At 31.3% G+C, this 23,103-nt stretch overlaps 2 protein-coding genes and 1 long non-coding RNA gene across 3 annotated transcripts in view; all 3 read right to left on the reverse strand.

Moving 5' to 3' along the window:
* Positions 1 to 6,117: 6,117 nt before the first annotated feature.
* Positions 6,118 to 7,860, reverse strand: LOC145010674 (uncharacterized). The gene is made up of 3 exons (XM_078969188.1): positions 7,747 to 7,860; positions 7,586 to 7,643; positions 6,118 to 6,806 (listed from the first exon to the last, which is right to left on the reverse strand). Exons 1-3 carry the CDS (start codon positions 7,858 to 7,860, stop codon positions 6,118 to 6,120), a joined length of 861 nt encoding a protein of 286 aa, XP_078825314.1.
* A 5,873-nt stretch (positions 7,861 to 13,733) lies between these two features.
* Positions 13,734 to 22,441, reverse strand: LOC145043633 (uncharacterized). The gene is made up of 2 exons (XR_013681085.1): positions 22,331 to 22,441; positions 13,734 to 13,968 (listed from the first exon to the last, which is right to left on the reverse strand). It is a non-coding gene; the product is annotated as an uncharacterized LOC145043633 (long non-coding RNA).
* Positions 15,363 to 23,103, reverse strand: part of LOC145047302 (uncharacterized) — a 43,185-nt gene continuing 35,444 nt past the window's right edge. The window contains exon 3 of the mRNA XM_078995558.1: positions 15,363 to 16,570. Coding sequence (XP_078851684.1) covers positions 15,363 to 16,565 — 1,203 coding nt within the window. The 5' untranslated portion in view covers positions 16,566 to 16,570. The remainder of the gene's footprint in view (positions 16,571 to 23,103) is intronic.

Here is a 23,103-nt window from a genome sequence, read left to right on the forward strand (position 1 = left end):
AACACAAACGCGCCGCCGGCCGTGAACTGTTTCCAGCCGTAAACCCTTCAAGATTACGTGAAAATTCGACTTTGAAGCTCCAAAACTCAATCAAAAACCTTTTTTTTATGAAAAACACAAAGAACAAACCCTCCTTATTTTTGCGAGATCTATCCAAAAACGCAAAAATATTTTGAAAATAAGATCAAATAATGCTCCAAATAGAGTTTACGGCCCAAGAACTCGGTGTTTACGACCGTAAGCTTGGACCGTAAACACAGAATATTCGATTTTTGGATGAAATAATGAACCTTTTGACTGATACAACTTGGCTCTGATACCAATTGTAAGTCCCTAATCTGTCCGTGTATCAGTCAGATCCCTTTGATGGTGCGGAATCCCAATCAAACGGATGATGTTAGATAAAATAAAAGAGAATGAGAAGAAGAAGAAGAATATGATGAATCTATGTATGTAATGATATGAATTATAATCCGGATACAAAAGATTCACACACACGATTTCTCTCTCTGTTTCTCTCTGGCCGTAAACTACTTCTCGTTCATCAATCCTCTACTCCTCACCCTAACACCTCTATTTATACTAGGGAACATGGGCCGGAAACAATTGGGCCGTAAACGAGTTTACGGCCATAAGGTGTTTACGGCCGTAAACTCAGCCGTAAACTAGACCATAAATTAATAAAATATTACATAAAAATAATTGCCTAGAAAAGTAAAGTATAAACCATATTTTTGACCCAACAAAACAAGTTTAGTTTAGATATAAAGAAAGTCCTTAATAAAACACTCAAATGTAATATTAAGGCTAGGATCGAATTACAATATATTATAACTTAGAAGAGGGATGTCATAATCCAAGCTATAACATATTTGAAAGGTAGGTGAATGACGATTCACCAATTTCCACCATGAAAATGAAATATAAATTATTAGGTTTTATTTGGTTTTTAGAAATTCCTAGATTCTTTTGAGATTCATTGAACTTTTCAATGGTATGTTTCAATCTCGAGTTTGCCCTTCATGTTTTGTCACTGGGATACCGAGGATCACAAAACAAGGTGTGAAGTAACCATGCAAGTTACTTGGTACCCTTAATGTTTTTTTCCACTTAATCGATGTGCCGGTAAACCACAGGCGCTCCACCGACCTTATGGAAAAACCTTACGTCACCCTTTTCCTACCTTGTTAAGTCCAAGTTAGTGTGTCGGCAAACCACACACACTCCACCAATGACTTAATCGAAGTGCAAAGTGTAATTTCATGGATTAGCACCTTATTCACATTTTTCCTAAAGTAACTAAGATTGAGAATTTATAAAACATTTAGTTACTTTATAATAATCATTACACTTTTAATGAGAATTTTAAGTCACTGTCCTACCCATTCGGCTAACGACCCTCCACCGATTAAGGAAGCGGTGGGTGAGAGTGGACACCCATTAAGTTGCCATTTTATAGGCAACAACCTTATACCCCCCTTATAGACCGGCTTCGTGAATGAGGCCTACTAACGGTAAAACGACTTGATATTATACATACATACATACATATATATATATATATATATATATATATATATATATATATATATATATATATATATATTATCAAACTTATAATATTATAAAGTATAAGGGTTGAATTTTAACATTTAAAGTTGTAGGGGTTGGAACTAAAGTTAATTAGGTGACTTTACAAGTTCCAAAACTTGAGGGAAAGTTTTGTAACTTAACAAAACTCTTCAATTCATAACTTATGAGATTAATTGGTTCATTAAAATGAGTGACTCTTCATTTTATGTTATCTATGTGTTTCTTTAATGGACATTCAAAGATAAAACTCTTGGTAATCCATAACTTGAGGACAAATTATGGATTCCATTAAAACACATAATGATCAAGAATTAAAACTAGCAAGAAGTTACACATAATTCCTATGATCATCTAAACTCATAAGAACATGAATATGAATATCAAAATTTCAAGAACACATAAAATCATGGAATTTTGATATTAGCCATTGTAAATGGATTAGAACAACCATTACACCATCTAAAACAGGTTTAATAACACCAAAACAGTTTAGGGTAATGTTTCTAGTCCATTTCCACCAGCAAAAGTCGAAAAACTGCATTCTGAGTCTCCTACTCGTCGAGTGCACGAACCTACTCGACGAGTAGGATGAATTTACACATGAACTCGGCGAGTCCCCCCATGGACTCGGCGAGTTCCGCAGGCAGATAGCAAAAAATTGACTTTTTTTCACTATTTTGCATCAAGTATCAAACAAGCAAGCCTAGGCTCTGATACCACTGATGGGTTTTGAGCAATTCTAACACTCCTAAGTGTACATGCAACCCTAGAAAACCTTGGATCTATGTTTGTCTAAGATACATGCAAAATACTTTTTCCAAGGTTCATAAACCTATCTAGCATACATGGGGAACTTTATAATATAAAAGATAGCTAGAAACACATACCTTGTTGTTGTTATGATTCCTTGAAACCTTGAGAGCCTAGCACCCCAAGTGTGATGCCTCAAATGCTTCACAGAACACCAAATGCTTTGGAATAACTTTGAGGAATGTGTAACACTCAAAAATCAGTCAAGCCCTCTTGTCACTATGTGTAGCCGATTTTGGTGAGTGTGATGTTCTTTATATAGTGTGTCACATCTAGGGTTACACCATGTAAACCCTAATGTGGCATGACTCTTCATTTTCATGACCCATGGGTTTGTAACTCCCATGGAGCCTCCATGGAGCATCCAATGGGTTTAACCCAACTTGATTATCCATGGAGCCTTTTAGCCCACTATATAAGTTATGGATGATTTACATAATCAACCCATATATTTAATTAGTCACCATTTGATCACTTAATTAATTCTAGATTAATTCTTGATCAATACTAATTAAATAATACTATTGATATATTAGAACTTATAATATATTAATAAACCACAAGTGTTAATTCTCTCATTTAGTCTATCCAAATGCACGATGCCATGCAACCCAAATGGACCATGCCGGGTCGGGTCAAGTACATACTAGAAATAGTTATGGACTTAGACACCTTATCCAACAGTAAAGTGTTAGTTTGGAAAAGAAGGACTCGACGAGTAGGAGCTTCAACTCGTCGAGTCGAAGTGGGTGCTTGGCACTGGGTTAAGTGGCCTGACTCGGCGAGTCGGCGGCTGGACTCGACGAGTAAGTGTTGGTCGAGGAAAAACCCTAATCTTTGGGGTTGCACCCTATTTAAAGGACTTAATGTCCTCCCCTCAGCTCCCTTAGCCCCTTTTGATATCCAGAAGCCCTAATTTCGTTTGTGAGAAGACTTGGAAGCAAATTGGTGTGATTTGTGAAGGGATCTTGAAGATCAAGAAGCTTGGATCAAGGAGACTTGAAGAGATCCGGATTATACTTCAGTGGGAGGTCATTTTGGAGGTAAGGAATTGTTATCCTTGGCCTTCTCCTTTCTAGTTCCATTTTAATGAAGTTTTAGGGTTTGGTTGGAGAAATATTGATGAGATCTTGAAGCATGAGTTAGATCTGGAGTTGAAACTCCAGATCTGAGTTCTATATGGGTCACTGATGCAGAAAGCCTTTCTAGTTGTTATGCAAAAGCCTTTCCCCAAGAGTTAAGTCCCTTTCTAGCTTGGTTTTTGGTATTATGGGGCAAGAAGCACGTAAAGGTAGCAACTTTATGTTGCTAATGGACCTTAGAGACCCATATCTATTGTTTGGAGCAAAGGAGTAGCTCTGTGATACGAGATTATGAGAATGCACGTATGGACTCGGCGAGTCTGGGAGATGACTCAGCGAGTCGGGCTAGAGATCAGACTTTGAGTCACGTAGTAACTCGGTGAGTCACATGGGTGACTCAGCGAGTCTTATGATGATGAGCTTGGACTCGACGAGTTGGAAGAACAACTCGGCGAGTCTGTTCTTGGACTCGGCGAGTCTGTTTTTGGACTCGGCGTGTCTGATCGTGGAACCCTAGCCTTTTCTGGTTAAGTCGTGTCTCGGTGAGTTGAGCAGGATGGGACTCGAAGATTGTTGGACTCGACAAGTCTTGGGGTGACTCGGCGAGTTTAGTCATGATTGGGAGTTTCTGAGTATAGGGACTCGACGAGTCAACGCGTTGACTCGACGAGTGGGGTCAACCAGGAAGGTTGACTTTGACCGAGGACTTTGACTTTGACCAAGGGTTGACCAATTGACTTCTAGGGGTATTTTGGTAATTATTGGTAGTTATTGGATTTGGCTATTTGGTAATGTTCAGTGGTGGCGTTCGTGTCGGTGGATGGAGCAGGGTGATCTTATTCTTCAGTCGGCAGTTGCAGGTGAGTTATCCTCACTATATCGACAGAGTCTAAGGCACCAAGGCCGACCCTTTATCGGATTGAAATCCGGGTATCTGTTTGATATGTTATTGCTTGCTATGCCTGTATCCTCGTTATTAGGATGGTGTATGTTAGAGACCTGGTTAAGGTCGATATCCTGGTATATAGGATGATGCTATGTTAGTGACCGGTTAGGTCGGTATCCTGGTTAAGATGCTGCTATGATATGTGATCTGCTAGATCAGTTTGATTAGATGTGAATTGTTATATGATTATATGTTTATGTGCAAATGGTTGTTTGGACTGGGGTTGGGTTGAGGCGGGTCCTGCTTTGTGTTGTAGGCCAACATACCTAGGGCGAACCGGTTAGACCGAAGGCCCAACGAGTAGTCCGGATAGGCTGAAGGCCCCAAGAGGGCGGACCAGACGTGCCGAGGCTCGGAGAGTGGACCAGATAGACTGAAGGCCCGGTACGGGCGGACCAATCATACTGTAGACTCGGAGAGTGGACCAGGTGGACTGAAGGCCCGGTACGGGCGGACCAGTCACACTGTACACTTGGAGGGAGAGTGGACCAGGTGGACTGAAGGCTCGGTGCGGGCGGACCAGTCACACTGTAGACTCGAAGAGAGAGTGGACCGGGTGGACTGAGGGCCTGGTGTAGGCGGACCAGTCACACTGTAGACTCGATATGCATGGCTGTTCTGTTTATGATATGATATGATATGTGTATGGTATTGTGGTTGGTATTTTGGGGGTAACTCACTAAGCTTTCGGGCTTACAGTTTCAGTGTATTGTTTAAGGTACTTCATGAGATTGTGGCAAGACGAAGGCATGATTGTACCGCTGCTCAGTTTTATGTTGATGTTTCTAGGATACTCTGATAATAAATGAATTGAAAACCTTTTTGTAATAACTTAATGAATATGAGTAGCTTTTGGAAAAGTTTAAATTGGTTGAAATTTTATGTTCGTTACACTGGTAGTTAGGATGGTTGCTATGTTAGTGTCCGGTTAGATCATTAGGATGGTTGCTATGTTAGTGATCGGTTAGATCAATATCCTGGTTATAGGATGGTTGCTATGTTACTGATCGGTTAGATCGGTTTCCTGGTTATAGGTTGGTTGCCATGATTAGTGATCTGTTAGATCTGTATGATACTTGTTTATATGTATGTGTACATGTTTGTTGGTTTGGGGGAAAGGGTTAAGGCAGGTCCTGCTGTGTGCAGTAGGCCAAGACACCCTGCGCGGACCGGGTAGACTGCAGGTCTGGGCCGGGAAAATCCAGTCAGGCCGAAAGCCCAACGAGCGGTCCGGATAGGCTGAAGGCCCTGAGGAGGGCGGTCTAGAAGTGCCAAGGGCTCAGAGAGCGGTCCAGATCGACTGAGGACCGGGATTCGGTCCAGTCAGACTGATGGCTCATTATGCATGTTGTTTGCTTATATGTTTATATGATATGGTTATATCTGTATGACATTGGTATTTTGGGGGTAACTCACTAAGCGTTCGAGCTTACATTCATCGATTATTATTTCAGGTACTTCTTATGATCGCGGGAAGGCGAAGACGTGATCGTACAGCTCCTCATATCTCATGATTTTATGATTTGATTCTGGGGATACTCTGATGCTTAAACTATTTTGAAAACAAATTGTAATAACTTAATGGTTTTAAATGTTTTAAAAAGTGTTAAATTGACTTGAATTTTTTTGGGACGTTACACTTTTGTGGTTTGATTCATTGTCTGCAATGCTTTGTTATGTCGTTGATTATATGCCACCTACAAAGTAAATGATTACTTGTGGAAAAACATCTTTGCATGCTTTCATCAATGCCAAAACTCTATCAGTGATGATAACACGTGGACAAAAAGAATCGTTAATCGTCAATTTCAAACAAGTCAATGCCCATATATAGTTGCTCGTTTTTTCATCATGCATGAATGCAAAGGCTATGGAAAACGTCTTGTTTGTAGAAGTGACACCAACAATTTCTAGAAAATGAAGATTATACTTGTTTGTTTTATATGTAGCATCCATCAACACCACATATGGAAATGCTTGCCACATCTTTAATGATGTTGGATGAATAAAAATTAGATCTTCTAACTCATTAGTAATCGTGTTTACACGATACTGTAAGTTGTACCCTTTAGTTTGCAAAATGTGCATAACATTCTGCATCGGGGTTCTACCTTCTCGCAGAGATCTCCCCAACTTCTGGACAAAATTATATATAGCTTTCAATGAAGACACATTATTTTGATTTTGCGCTTTTAGTGTTGGCAAAATATTTCGAGGTTTCACATCCAACTCTGTGAAATCTTGCACCAAACGAGCTTCTTTATCCGACAAACGCATTGCAAAAGGATGACCCTCCATGTACATAGATCGTTTGTGATTGTGTTCGTCACGTACGACCCTTAACTTCCAACCATCGTGTGCCTTCAAATACTTTCCTATCAATTTGAAGGGACAATTAATTTTTTTGTTTGCACATCTTTATTCCTGGCTATACCACCACGATTAGGGGTGTTCAGAAATATTCGCATCCAAAATATCCGATCCAAAATCCGAAAATCCGATCCGAAATTATCCGAAATTTCGGATATCCGCATTTCGGATTCGGATACGGATAGTGAATTTATAAAGTTTCGGATATTTCGGATATCCGGAATCCGAAAAAAATAATTTTTCTTTATTTTTTAATATTTTAAAATGAGAAATTAGAAACATTGACATGCTTAAGGGACTAATGTTCCCCACCATTTTCAACTTTTTCGTGACCATTCTTTCTAAACTTTTATTGCAAACCTTTCCATTTACAATCGTTATATATTTGTTTGTTATAATCCTGGTTCGTTGGCTTATAATAAAAAACTATTAAGTAAATGCTACATATATTTATTCGTTGCTATCGATATCCATCTATGTCGCAAGATTTAACATAGTTGCTATTATTAATTTTAAGAGTTGCGATGATTTTACGGATCGGATGTTCAGATGTGGATATTTATTTAAAATTAATGAAATTCAAATATCCGGTTTAATATCTGAATCCGTATCTGAAATTTCGGATATCCGAAATTTCGGATACGGATTCAGATATCAAAAATCAACTATCCGAATTTTCGGATATCCGGTTTTGAACACCCCTAACCACGATCACAACCAAGTACTATTGTAAAAATGAAGTCCTTAGTTATTGCCTTTGATCTTTTAGTGACGATAACGTAACCTTGTGAACGTGCCACATTTTGCACCCACATCATTAAATCCCCACAAGAACTAAAGACCTAACAATTGAAAAAAAACTCATGTTAAAAAAATTAATAAAATACATCAACCGCCACCGCCATCGGATGGCAGCCTCCAGGTTTTTGGAGGCCACAAACTCACAACACCCGATTTGTTTTTTTTTCTTTTGGTATCACACTGTTGTCGGGTAATTTTACCACCGCCACCGCCATCGGATGTCAGCCTCTGGCGAACAGTAACTCCGACGAACAACATATAAATGAAGATACGAAGTTAGAAAGAGATAACTTACCGTTTTCCAACGAACAACGACTCCGACGACTATTTTCCGACGATCTTGTTTTGATTTCCGGTAGCTTTTATTAAGTTTACTTATTTTGTATTAAGTTTGTATTATTTATAGACAATGTAAATTTAATTAGTTATGGTTTTTTGTGTTTTCATTCTTTGGAAAATACAAAATTATATGGAAAATAGTGGATAATTTTCTTGGAAATAGGTGTTGGAAACAGTTAACAAACCAATAAAAACTAGTCAAACATTCCAATGAAAAGGAAAGTCAAAAGTCAAAATAGCTTATAGCCTGGAATGTCGAGAGAGTGGAGTGTAAAAATAATAAGCCTTATCGATTTTGTAGTTTTCCACATTTAAACATTTGAAGTACAAAAATGAACTTTTCTCATGTATTTTTCTTGAAATGATAATTCATCTATCTACATATTCAAGCCTTATATTATTATTATTATTATTATTATTATTATTATTATTATTAATAAAATGTAATCAACTCATGTTCATTCTTTCTTTTTGTCGTTTTTAAATATTATATGAACCATATTCTTTCACTATCTTTTAGTAAACAGCCAACCACATTTATTCAATGGTATATATATATGGATATTCAAGTCCCATATTTCCATAACAACACCAATCAACCATTTATAAGCCAAAACAACAACAATGACAAACATCAGTACATATCACACACAAAATGATATATTATTCATCTCGACACTTTTATCTTAAAAAAACACATATAATAATATTAACTCCCAAATAACATTTCCAGATCCGATAACTCATACATAAAAATAGAGTAAATAAACTTTTAGAAGTCACAATGTACATTTCAATATCTAAACACTTACAAAAGTATTAAAGTAATAAGCTTTGCATTTTATAGCTTCAATCATTAAACTCGAACTACAGAGCAAGAGAAAAATAAAACTTTACCTGAAGAAGATGTCGAGGGCGAAGCAGCACGACCCGAAGGCGAAGGCGACATAATCGATTCAGTCGGAGGCGGCGGCGACGGCGAATCTGGAGACGGCGGCGGCGTTGCAGATCTAACGGAGGCAACCGGATGATGTCAGAGGGTTGTGATCGTAAGATTGGAGATACAGGGGAAGGAGGGGTCGGCGGTTGTGAAAGAAAGAAAAAAGGGAAAGGGGTGACGTACCAGGGCAAAAAAGGAATGCGCGTTCATTTTTCTAATTCAGACATATCCCAATATCTGAAAATTTAAGTGGCACTTTAAAAATTAAGACCTATAAATTCATATGTTACCAAAGATCTTAAAAATTAAGAGACTGCCTCTTAATTTTCCAATTAAGAGGCTACCAAACAAGGCCTTAGTATTCAAATTTCCAAATTTGTATTGATACACAGTGAATGGAGAAGGTCGCATATGATTCCTTCACAAGCAAAATACAACCAACTTTGAAGCACTTTGTAACTTAGCGGTAAGTCAGTCTTTTCTCTTGATTTCTCTATATCTCTCGCAAATAGATACCCATTTTCGTTTTCAGTATCAAGCAAATTGCAATTTTAAGTTTGGATCTTAAATGTCAGATTGTGCATATTAATGATTTTTTATTTTTATTATATAATCAAGTTATTTGTTCACTATTAATCACATATTCTTCAATTGTTGGATAATGTATGTAGATCGAAGGTAAAAAATGAGCAAGGCTTTAAAAACATTGGTTGTTGTGTCTAATTTTCTCATAAACCCATCAAAATGCAAACACATTCTTCCTTTAACATAATTTACATTCCAATTTCTTTGATTGATTTACAAATTAAACAGAAATTAGCAAAGGATTGTGATTGAATTCCATTCCATTTTCATCCAACCAGACACCTAACGAATTCCAGTTCTTTCAGATTCCAATTCCTTTGCAATATTCCATTTTTTCCAAGTGGATTCTATGAACCAAATGGCCCCTTATTTTCTTTGCAATATCAACACCATAGATCACAAACACTATTGTTGCTTCATTCTTTTAAGTTATGAAGGTGTTATTTTATGCTTAAATAATTTCATCCATCTCCAATTGTGGAGATTAGGATACCTTTGTGACCTTAGTTTTATATTGTTTGTATTACTGTAAGATGAATTAAGGATGAGTTTCAAATTTTTTTTTAGGTGATATAAAGACAAAAAGGAAGGAGTAGTAGATTCAGAGATTGATCCTGAAAGAGATCAGCGCACACTCTTTGCATATCAGGTAATATAACATGACTCTTATTTGATCACATTAAATGTCTGTTTTGCCCCCGAACATCAACTCTTATGGGGTTCATTCCACATTCTACTAAAAATACAAATATCTCTGAAAACGATAAACAATTTTTTTCATATTTGAAATTTGAAATTAAGCCAAAGACGAATGATAGATTCGATTGAAAATCAAATAGAAGCAAGAGTCAACCTACCCAAAATCAAAACAACAACGGACAAAAATTGAAAATCAAATAGAAGCAAAAGACAATATACCCAAAATCCAAACAATATTAAGGCATTGTCTTTGAAAAACCAACCCGATTATCACTGTTATAATTAGGTAGAATTTTCAAATTACAATGACTTAATAAGAAAAAGGTTGAATGAACAATGTTGTAACAGAAATATATGAAAGGAGGATACTATAAATTATATTAAACAAATGAAAGTAGAATGATGATTATTCAATTGTATATTTGTACTTTTCTTACAAAAATTGATGAGAATGGAAAAATTGACTTGTTCACAAAGTCTTTCAAGTATAACTAAAACATATGCAAGAATAGAACAAGTGCAAGTCTTTGTTCATCAAAAACTATAAAGCAAAACATGAACTAGAATTGAAAAAACAACTAAGAGATTAATCCAATTTTATACTAATCATGAAAGAAACCTAATGCAATACGGTTATTGGCAAATAGAATCCTAAACAAATACCAAGAACTTAAAAATGAATCAACACTACACTTGCGACATATGTATAGGTGGTGGTTAAAAATGAGTACTGATTGCGTGTTTAAGACAAACTCTAACTCTTTCGGAGAAAGCACAGTTGTGATTGGACGAATATCTTAAAGGTTAAGTTATCGTCTCAGACTTTTAACGCTTTACCTTCTCCCCAAGCCCTTTTTGTTTTTTACAAGATATACAACACGAGATGTAACCAATGTTTTAAAAAGCGGTTTTTTAGTTGAACCGGTATGGCGCGACCGGTTCCCGGTTTAACCGGTCTGACCACCGGGTCAACCGGTTTCTATAATTTTTATCTTTTTTTTTTTTTTCTAAACATACATATATAAATAATGAATTTGACATCTACAAATTCAAACATTAAAAATACACATAAAAATAAATTGTAGATTAATCTAAATACATTAAAACAATACATAACTATTAGTTTTACATCAATTCAAATACGTCAAAAAGAAAATAAATTATAATACCGAAACAAAATATAGTTTAAGATGAATACAAGTGCATCAAAAAAACATCATAACATTTACCATATGTTTTATTTAGAGAAATTTAAATAGATACGAAAAAGTCCATAAAATTTTATTAATTAAAAAGGTTTTTCCATGTATTTTTATTTAGTTTAACCGGTTAAACCGGTTTATTTTGACTCATTCAACCGGTTTTTTCTAAAAACCGGCCGGTTCAATCCGGTTCAGAAATTGGTGTAAAACCAATGTTAGTTGAACCATTTTTTTCCTAGACTCCTCGTCCAACGGGTTCTGGCCGATTCAAACCAGTTTTTAAAACACTGGATGCAACTAAATTTTTATTAGAAATAGACTAAGCAGACATTATAAGATAAAGATAAAGAAACAATCAATATATCACTTATGTTTCTCATATCATTCAAGTCCATATGTTGTTGCTCTATGACTTCTTTAGTTTCTAAATCTTCGACTTCATATGATGTTTTTCAAAACTTGTATCCTGTAAATCAGAGTCGGAGGGAAGAGGGGGTCTGCCGGATGCTTGCCCCCCTCAATGGCTCAATCACTTTTCTAATTGCAACAATACTATTGATAAATGAGTTACTATGTTAATTTTTGCCCACAATGAATAGTTAATATAACATGAGCCCTTTCAATTACTTTAAAAACAATGAGTCAATGAAAAAGAGATAAAATTATCTGAAATAGAATCCCACATTTCATTTTAATTCTTTAAAGCTGCAGCCTCATCATATCTTTTTTTTTTTATTTTAATTGAATGTTTTGATTAATGCCTTATTTATATCAATCCTTCGGTAGCTATATTATCCACATTTGTTTATATCTATATTACCCCAGTGTATTTATAAACATTGTTTGTTAATCGTACTATTATCTAGAGTTCAGGCGTAGTTATTTTTACTCATGGAGGAGTTTGTTTCTGATTAACAAATTATTTCTAGCTACACTACTACATGTCTACATCGACATGATTTCAATTTTCTAATTAAGATGGTAAATTTTATTTCTTATTGCATACTATATTTAATGTTACTTGTAACGGATAATTTGATTATATCATATGATATTTTGGTTTATTATAATTATATGGTAAATTATAAGCAAGAAAAAACGATCAATTCCTTTTTCAAACGATAGAAGTTACTTGTGAATTTTTCTTTAAAAATTTAGACTTATTACTTTATTCGGGTAGAACATTAAATATTCATATATTATTGCAATGTGGGGCTTTCAGCCTCCTTTATTCTTAAATCTTGACTCGGTCCCTGTTGTAAAGTTGTAAAGTGCATGAACGGATCTATAGTGGTGCATGGGGTTGCACCGACAACTACTGGATTTTTTGGTATTAATGTAAAGAAAAAAAAATTAAAAAAACTTTTATTATTATTATGCACCTGTAAACAAAATGAGTATATTAGTAGTACAGTTCATATGTAAGTTGGTACAACTAAGTTGGTCAGAGAAGCAAGTTAAAGTTCTCCTTTTGGAAAAGGGCTCAAGTTCAAATTTTAAAGTTCTCCAATGAACTCAAAATCATTTCAACCTTCTTCATATTTAATATTTATTTTCATACACAATTGGGTATATGAGAGCTATATACAAATTATTTGAGATCCATGGCTTTTCAAAATTTTCTATTTAATTTCTTTCTCAACGTAATAACTCTTGCATTATAAAAAAACGACAAAACAATAATTCAATAATATGATAAATATTGTGAAAATATTTTATGTTTAAAAAATGTTAATTTGTCGATATATTCATGGATTGAAAATTTTCAAATGGAAGAACATATGTAGTTTGAATTTGTAAAGATCTTTACTTATATGTAAGCCGTTTGAATAATTTTATCAAAAAGGAATTAAATAAGAAGTGATAGAAAATAATGGAGTGAATGAAGGAATAAGACAAAATTTGTAGATATATTAGGATTAAATGTAGACATTGAATAGTCATTTATTTTTACATAAGATAAGATTAATCAAAATTACCTAGTTTTAATATGTTCTATATGTAAGGTTATATACTTAACAATCTTATATTCACTTTTTTCGTAAACTAATTACCCAACGAGCTAGCCTCCTCCCGTGGGGGTCCTATTTTAACATTTCTCCCATACATATGTTTCAAATTAAACAACTGCTTTTCTTCATAATTATTAAAATTTAGGTCAATTCAATTTATGTCTCATTTTACATTTTGAATAGATTCGTTTGTTTTGTCAAGCAGAATGTATCGAACTTATAAAAATGCATCTATTAGTTGGCATTTATATATTATATTTTCCTCTAAACAATGGAACCGATAAAAATGCATTAATTCGGAATGAAAATTTGGTAATAATGCCTTCAAAACTTTATATAACCACAATCAACACAGAAACAAACTCCACGAGACCAAGAAACTGGCCATGGAAAGACCAATTTTCCATTCACGAAGTTTGTCTACAATAGTATGTTATGTTTAATGCACTCGTAATTTTTTATTGTTATATTTTATCGGAATTTTTTTTTGTGTACCTATTGCTACTTATTCCTGCGTCCGTCCGCCCCTGGTAAATTGCATGTTAGGAAAAATGGACAGCTCCTTTTAATGCGAACAAAGATATATATCCTGTAATATAAGCAAATTAGAAATGCAACATTATAAGTTTGAAATATGAAAACATAAAGTGGTCATTTAGTTATTATGTACCAATCAAAATATATAACATGTACGATTAGTTTACAATATATACAATTGTACATGAGAATAGTACTGCAGGAAATTTAATAACATGGTGCCATTATATATTCAAAATTAGAACCATATATATATATATATATATATATATATATATATATATATATATATATATATATATATATATATATATATATATATATTTCTGATACCATTTTAGTGTTTGTATTCAATTGAGTTTTCTTAATCTATAGAGATACCATTTTAGTGTTTGTATTTAATTGAGTTTCCTTTATCTATAGAGAGTTCATATTTATATAATTAAAATATTTAAAACATTTTTTTTAAATATTATTTTTAGAAAACAAATAGTTTTGTTTTTAGATAACGTATCTGTTTGTAACAAATTTTAATACTAGCTCTTATGAGCCATCTAGCATGATGAATATAATTATTGTTTAAAATCGTACTTAGATTAGTAGGTTTATAAGAATCTTTAAGATTTTGCTGAGAGTTATTTATAGATTCTTGGATTTGCTGTATTCTGAAAAGAATATTTCTATTAGGAATACAAATCATCAATATTTTGTTAGACATAATTAAATAATTTAAGCATGAATTTGATTAACTTGATTATTAAAAACAAGTACTATTTTAACAAAAATTTCAAATCTTGTATAATTAATAGTTAGAATAACTCGAAATGAAACTATCATGGAGAAATAAATTTAATAACAACAATACAACGATAAAATATTCAGATAGTACCTTCTTGAATTAAGCTTGAATTACAATCAATACATACATCTGGAGAAAGAATGATTTGAAAATCTAGAGACTGTGAACATCTACTAGTAGAAAGAGAGACTCTTGGAGATTTTTTAGACATGGGATGAACATTTTTTAGAGAATGAATATTTTCTTGCTTGCCTCTACTCAAATATGATGTCTATTTATATTCATCTTGAAGTCTTCAAAGCCTTGAAATCTTGTAGTGAAATTTTCCGTATGATCAAATGGTCAATCAATTACTTGTAAGTGGTTGTTACTCATTTTTTGAAGAAATTGTCGTTTGTAATCAATGAATATCTTCTTTTGATAAAGTATGCCATTATAGAGCATCTTCTAAAGTTTCTTGTCTTCATATTATCATTGATGATAAGAATAAATAATTTTGATAATATTTGTTTTTACACTATAAATACATATATTACGTATACTCACACAGTTTATACACACTCGTATTTGAAATAATAATTTTGATAATAGAAGAAACGAATACCTTACATTGAAGGTATTACACCAAATTTAATGATAAGAATTTCTTATTCTTCATAAGGATCATTAAAAGGGTCCTGAGAGTCTTGAAATAAATCATTTTTTATAGATTTTGGAGAATATTTTGAAACTGATGGAGTTTGGCGAATTTCTTGAAGTAGCTTTTGAAGTTCTTCAGGAGAAGAGGTAGCAGCATCTTTAATTCTTTCAATTAGATCCACATCACTTTGAGGAAGACTGCTGATAAAAGTGGCTTCAACCTCTGGTTTTTGAATATATATTTCTTGATAATGTTTAATTACTGCCTGTTCACTGGCTTGAGAAATCTTCATTTTATCCCACCATTTTGAGCGAAATTGGCGATTCAGCCAAGGAGGAAAGGAATCCTTTGCTTCTTGATAATGAAAAGTCCAAGACATTATCGATGGAACTTTAAATATCATGGTGAATTGTAACATATATTCAAATTCTGGAATTTGTTGAATAAACAATTCCTTAAATTTGAGATATCCAGTGTAAATTTCTTTTGGTAAACAATTTGGAAGAATTCCCATATATTTGTACCAATTGATAAACCATCTTGGATATTCACAATTGAAGTTCAAATCAAAGAAGATAAACCATGAGTGTGAATAATTCCGAACAAATAATGCCTTAGTCCAGGCATCTTGATAATCATAGTAAGAAAATGTGGGATAAGCAGGATAACTTATAAGAGATTTTTCAGAGTGAAGATTTGGAACCCAACTTTCTGGAGAGATGATTTTAATAATATGCGCTTTGCTAAAATCAATGTTTCCCTCTTTTGAATTAGAACGATGAACAAAATTGACTGAACCAGATTCTTGCAGAATTTCTCGAGTTTTATATGAATAAATATAAAAGGTTTTCCCTTGACCAAAGAGATGATTTGTGAGAATATGAAAACCTTGATGTAACTTATGGATTTGAAAATCTTCAAGAATTTGAACTCTTAAGAAATTTGGATTAAGAACATAAGGAGTTTTTGTAGAAGGTCTAGGAGTAACAAATTTTTGAGTTTGAGGAGTGATAGGTTTTACAAAATAGCTTATCGTGTCGGTTGAAGTAACTTTTGGAGTAACAAGTTTTGACTGAAGGATATTAGAATAAAGTTGTGAATTCTTAGAAGTAAGAGTTAAAGGAGAAAAACGATTTTGATTTTGAAATGGAACAAGCTTTTGAGAGACTGGCTTCTTGTCATCATGTTTGGAAGAGGATGACGAACTCATTTTCCCTGCAAAAATTCTCGAGAAAGAAAGTCAGGAAGCGAATTATTTTCTCCTTTTATAAATTCTATTTCAAAATCAAAGTTACCTAAGAGGGCTTGCCAACGAGAAAACATTTGCTTGGAAATAATATTTTTCACATCTTTTACTAAAATAGTTTTTGCAGATTGGCAATCTATTCTTAATAAAAAAACTTTTCATAAATAAATCATATTCAAATTTTTTAATACATAAAACAATGCTTAAAATTTCTTTTTTGACAGTTGAATAATTTTTTTATGTATCATTCCATGCACCAGAGTAATATCGAACCAATTGTTCCTCAGTTGAGTTAACAAAATTTTGTTTTAGAATACCTCTGAATCCAATATCACTAGCATCGGTTTCAACTATGATAATGGCATTGGGATGAGGTAAATTTAAACAATACAAAGTAGGGACCTTTTGTTTTATATATTTAATTATATCTATATGTTTTTGAGTCCATGGTTCAGGATTGTCTTTTAATCTATTATAAAGCGATTTACATATAATCCCTAAATCTTTGAAAAAATCATGAATATAATTCAAGCATCCTAAAAACATTTGAAGTTGCTTTTTATCTTTAATTTCATCAGGAAATTTAGTAGAAAATTGCAAGCTTCTTGTAATAGGTCTTACAGTGTTTTTGACAATATCATGTCCTAAAAAACGAATTTCATTTTTAAATAAATGCATTTTTCTTGCATAGGCAGCTAAACCATTTTGATAAATTAAATCATGAAATTGATTTAAATGTTTAAAGTGTTGATCAATTGATTTTGAAAAAATTAGGACATCATCAATATAAGCAATGGCAAAACTACTTATAGGAGTTATGATATCATTCATAATATTTTGGAATTTAGAAGGAGCATTTTTTAATCCAAAAGGCATTACATTCCATTTAAAATGCCTGAAGGGAACATTAAAACCAATTTTGTATTTATCTTCCTCATGAAGTTGTACTTGCCTAAATCCTGATTTCATATCAAACTTTGAAAATATTTTTGAATCATAAAGCCTTTTTAGCAAATTTCTTTTATTAGGAATATGATAACGAATCCATTCTACAACTTTGTTTAAAGGTTTATAATTGATAACTAATCTTGGTGATCCTCTTTCTAATTCTGCGGCATTCATAACATAAAATGCGGAACAAGATCACGGTGATTTAGAAGGTCTTATGAGTTTTTTATTTATTAAATCTTGAATTTCATTTTTACAATGACTTTCTAATTCATTATTCATGTGAATGGCTCTAGATTTTGAAGGAATATCGTTTTCAATAAAAAAAAAAAATTATATATGGTAGTTCTACAATATGTGGTTTTCTATTCCAAAAGGCATTAGGAATATTAGAACAAACATTTTTTTTTCAAATTTTAATTTTAAACATGTTATTTTGTTTTGAATATTGTTATCATTTAATTGATTAGTTATTCGAACATTATTTATTTCGTTAATAAGATATTTGGCTTGTTGCGTTTTATAATTAAGGACATTAATCGTTGAATATAGAGGAGGTTCACAAAATTTAAATATAATTTCTTTTCCAAAAACATTGGTTCTTATACCATCATTATGAACCATAAAAGGATATACTTTTGTAATGAAATGTGTTCCTAGAATTAATGGAGAAGAGAGATCTTTTACTAAAATTAGGTGAGTTTTATAGCAGTAATCTTGGTCATTACAAATATGAACATCGGAAACTTTATAATTTACAATTAATTTTGTACCTCCGGCACTAGTAAGTCTAGATGCAGCTTTTTCATAGAATTGTGTAGGGAAAATTCATTCTTGAATACAATTCATATCAGCACCACAATCAATTAAAGCAATTAGGTTGATTTTAAAATTATCCTTGATTAAAGTAATTTGAGTGTTCCATTTTTGAGAAACTTGATTATTTTTAATTTTACCAATAGTTACATTTTCAATTTTATTTTCTTCTTTGTTATTAATTTCTATATTTTTATTTTTAAAAGTAGAAGGTTTTTCTTTTTCTAAAATTAAAATTTTATTTTTATTTCTTTTATTTCTTGTTTTACTATTTTTAATTATTCTTGAAGTTCTTGCATAGAAATTGGCTTTGCTTCAGTAAATCTTTCATATATATTTTTTAAATTAAAATTTTCATTATTAGCAGGAGTTATGTAATTATTTTTATTAAGCATCTGTTTTATTAATAATTCTTGGATATTTTTATTTTTTATAGAATCAAGAGAGTTGAAAGTATCTTTATCATCTTGTGAAAAAACATTAATGGAACTACTAGTAATTACATTGATTAAATTATTATAGTGACATTTACCAATACACTCACAAATATCAGAATCATCTGAACTTGAAGTGGTATTTTCGAGAATATTTAAATCATTTGTTTGAAAATCAGAAATACTTTCATCGGAACCTGAATCAGTATTTAAAATAATTTTTCTTATTTGTTCTTTCAAATCTTCAGAGACATTTAACTCATTTATTTTTGTCTTAGCATAACAATTATTAGTTGTATGACCATTACGCCCACATTTATGACAAATAAATAATATATTTTTATTTTCTTTTAGATTTTTTTATAATTTGGTTTATAAGGTTTTTTAGATTTCGAAGCGTAATCTTTGCCCTTTTTATAATTTTTTGGAAGATTATGTTTCTTTTTCCTGAAATATTTTGAAGATCTTTTCTTATATACTTTAGATTTTGAAGTAGACAGACCATTCAAGGGCTGATAACTATATTGTTGGCAAAAATTTCCCAATTCATTTTTACTGTTAATTCTATCATTTTTGAGTTTTTCTTTAAACCTAAGATCAGCACAAACTGCTAATCCCTCTTTATTAATATAATTTATTAAATCTCCATATGTTAAATTTTGATAAGGGATGGTATTATTAAAATTTTCTCTTAATTTTTGTCTAACTCTTTCTGCTAAGAGTTTTGGAAGGCCAGCAATAAAGCGTTCTTTCCAATAAGATTCTTTCCAATTAGGTCTCGAAAAAACTTTAACAAGATAATTATCTTTATACCATCTAAAATCAGTAAGTTTTCTGCAATATAAATTCATTAAAATTTCTGAAGTTTATTTCTTGAAAATTAGTAGGATCTCCTACAGAGTTTTTGATAATAGCAAAAATTAACGTGTTAACCATATCATCTTCAAACGTTTGTATTTGTTGATTATTTTCTTGTTTTATAATAGTTTTCTTAGCAGATAAAATATAATCTTTTTCTTCTTGTGAAATATAGAAATCACACCAGCCTTTAAGACTGCCAGTAAAACCAGAAGTAATAATATTAACAATTTAAAGTTGAGTATTATTATGAGATTTATAAGCATTAGCAGCCATAGTCATTTCTTGTAAAATATTCATAATTTGATGTTCGGAATGGCCATCAATATTCCATTCATCAACAGAATTACCATCATATTGAGAACGATCAAATTGAAAAGTTCGTTCTTCAAGTTGAACATCTGGAAGAGATGGTCTATTCCAATAATTTCTTATGGTTGGTTTTGGATTTTTTCCGAAAGTGCTTTGCTTCGATTGATGAATTTTATTAAGAAAATTCATTAGTGAGTTGATTAATATCATCATTTGTATCAACAAATTGTTGAGCAAGAGTTTCAAAATTTGTTTCACTATTAATATCACTATTTTCATATTCGTCATTTGTAAGAGTATTAATATTGTTAGTGTTTGAGATATGAAGTTTTTAAAGTCTTTTTTTCTAATTCGTTAATTAAATCTATATTTCCTAGATTAAAATTACCATCAATTTGGCAAGGAACAAAACTTAAATTACTAGTGCTTGCTATATCTTGCTTATTAACGTTTTTATCTTTGAAATTTTTTTCTTCAATTTTAACTAAATGCTCGGTAATACTAGATAAGGTTTCATTTGCATAATTATTTTGGTAAATAATTTTTTGAAGACCCTTTTCAGTAGTTAATTGATTTGGGGCTTGAACTAGAGGAGTTGCAATAAACATATTGTTAATAATAATTTCTTCTTTTGGTGGAAAATTAGCAATAATTTCTTTATTAGAAATAATATCTTTATATTTTTTCTCTAAAATGGGAGTGATAGAATCATTTTTAAATGGGTAATTTATTTTATGTTTAGGGGCATAAATTACCATTGAAAAAAAGGAGAATGAATTTTATTTTGATAAAACATAATCTTCCCAAAGGCATAAATGGAGAAATCTTAAGTAGTATGAAAAATTTTCTTCGTGCCAAGCTTTTTTGTTATTGTTATAATCTTTATAATACTCAATATATTTTAAGTAATCAAAATAACCTTGATATTCTAAATTCGAGAAATTCATTTTAACAGGTTGTTTTTGTTAGGATTGAAGAAATATGTTTTATTGATTCTAAATTATGACTTCTTGATTTTTCGTATTTTTTATTCCTATCTTTAGCCTAGAATTTTTTTCTATTTGTTTATTATATTTATTAGTGTATGGAGGTATTTTGTATAAATTATAATTTTCATGAGTTCTAGTTTCTTCTATATGTTGAATGGTTTTGCATATATTAGAATTTATCTTCCAGTGCCTTTTTAACATATTAGCCCAAAGCTTATTATTTTTTGAACAATTAATTTGTACTTTAGAACTCATAATTGTTGTTTAAAAATTTGTAGTTCATCAATAAAATCTGATTTAGTAGGACTAGGAAGACTATTTTCACTTTTTTGATCATCTTGATATAATGGTTTGGGAATAGAATTAGTATAGTCAACAGTTTTTAGTTTTAAAGATCTGGACTTTAATAACGAAGATTTTGAAGAGCCTGTTTCTGGGATAAAAGAAGTTGATAATCTGGATGATGAAATATTTAAGGAAGAAAAATTTATATCTACAAAACCATCATTATATTCAATAATATTTGAGATTTGTTTTGAAGAGTCTAGTGGTTTTGGATCGATAACATTTTGTAAGTTCCAATTACATGATTGAGTTATATCAGACCATTTTAATCTTTTTATTGTGTGAACTTTGGTATGGTTAGTATTTGCTTCACAAATAATTGTTTCATTTCTAGGACTTGATAAACGTGTTTTCGGTTCAAGTGTAGTTGTCATAGTTTTGTAACAAACACGATAAATTATTGCTAAAGGCTTTGTATCATCTTTAAATTCTAAATTTTTTGTTTTTATAGTTAACACCAAAGTATCTAAAATATTTTTATCAAATAATCCTACAGAAAAATTTGGATAACAATTGAAATAAATAGGCCCGTTAACAATATTTGTTTCAGCCATAGCTAAAATAGAATTTTAAAAATCTTTATGTCTATTGTCTCTTAAAATAAGGAGAACATGGGCATCTATTCCAATTCTAAATAGAGGCTTGATAGCAATTTGGACTAAACCGACATGTAAAAATTTATATTTCGTTCAATGCTCTAGAATAGATCGTGATGATAACAAATGTAAATTTTGTTGGTTTTGACCAATAGACAAAGTTTGCTCTGTCATTTTAATAGAATAACCTTGAAAATAATCAAAAGTTCCTATTCTATATATTGTATTAACATTAGTTTTAGGTATTGTCCAATTATTCAAACTATGTTCTATGTTATTAATGGTTTCTTCAATAGAATTTATTTGATTATCATCATAATCTTGTTCATTGTTGATACTTTTACCAGGAATATATTTTTTTTGGATAGTATGCCTGAAAATTTACTCATATTTAATTAATTTTGCTTTAAAATTCTATAAAAAAAACTTACTTGTTTTAATAATGGTGAACAGAGGGGAATCGTCCCGACGATGATTGTGGTCCGGCACCGCGACTTACGTCCTTATCTGCGTGCTTTACGCTAATCCAACCAATCATGGTCTTGTCTCTGAATCATGCTTATTAAAACTTATAAATTTCTTATAGAATACTAAACAAAAATTCAATAAATTTGAAATAAATATACCATGCATAACGACCCCAAAAAACTTATATATATATATATATATATATATATATATATATATATATATATATATATATATATATATATATATATATATATATATATATATATATATATATATATATAGAGGGTTGAGATCCGTTCTAATGAAATAAAAGTGAAGCGTTAATTAACTAATTAAAGGCATGATTGTCATCTTACCGATCACATTTAATGTTTAATTTTTTGTATTAGTGAAAATATTATTAAAAAGGTCTAAATATTAACAAAATAAATCAAATTTAAGATTTTTTTTAAATCAATTTTCGATTTTTTAAATGGAGATTTTTTTACTTTTTTTTAGGAAACATGAATTTTTAACAAAAATTAAAAAAATATATATTTTAAAAAAAAAAACTGCATTATTTTTCAAAAAAACTCCAATTTAATTTTAAAAAATTGTAATTTTTTTAAAAACTGCAATTTTTTCTTAAAAACAACATTTTTTAAAAAAAGTAAATTTTAAAAAATCAGCAAATTAAAAAAAATAACTAGAATATTTAAAAAACAAAAAACTCTAATCTTTTTAACAAAAACAA

Source organism: Lactuca saligna, chromosome 1 (genome assembly GCF_052625555.1).
Source record: "Lactuca saligna cultivar CGN05327 chromosome 1, ASM5262555v1, whole genome shotgun sequence".
In the NCBI taxonomy this organism is placed as follows: domain Eukaryota; kingdom Viridiplantae; phylum Streptophyta; class Magnoliopsida; order Asterales; family Asteraceae; genus Lactuca; species Lactuca saligna.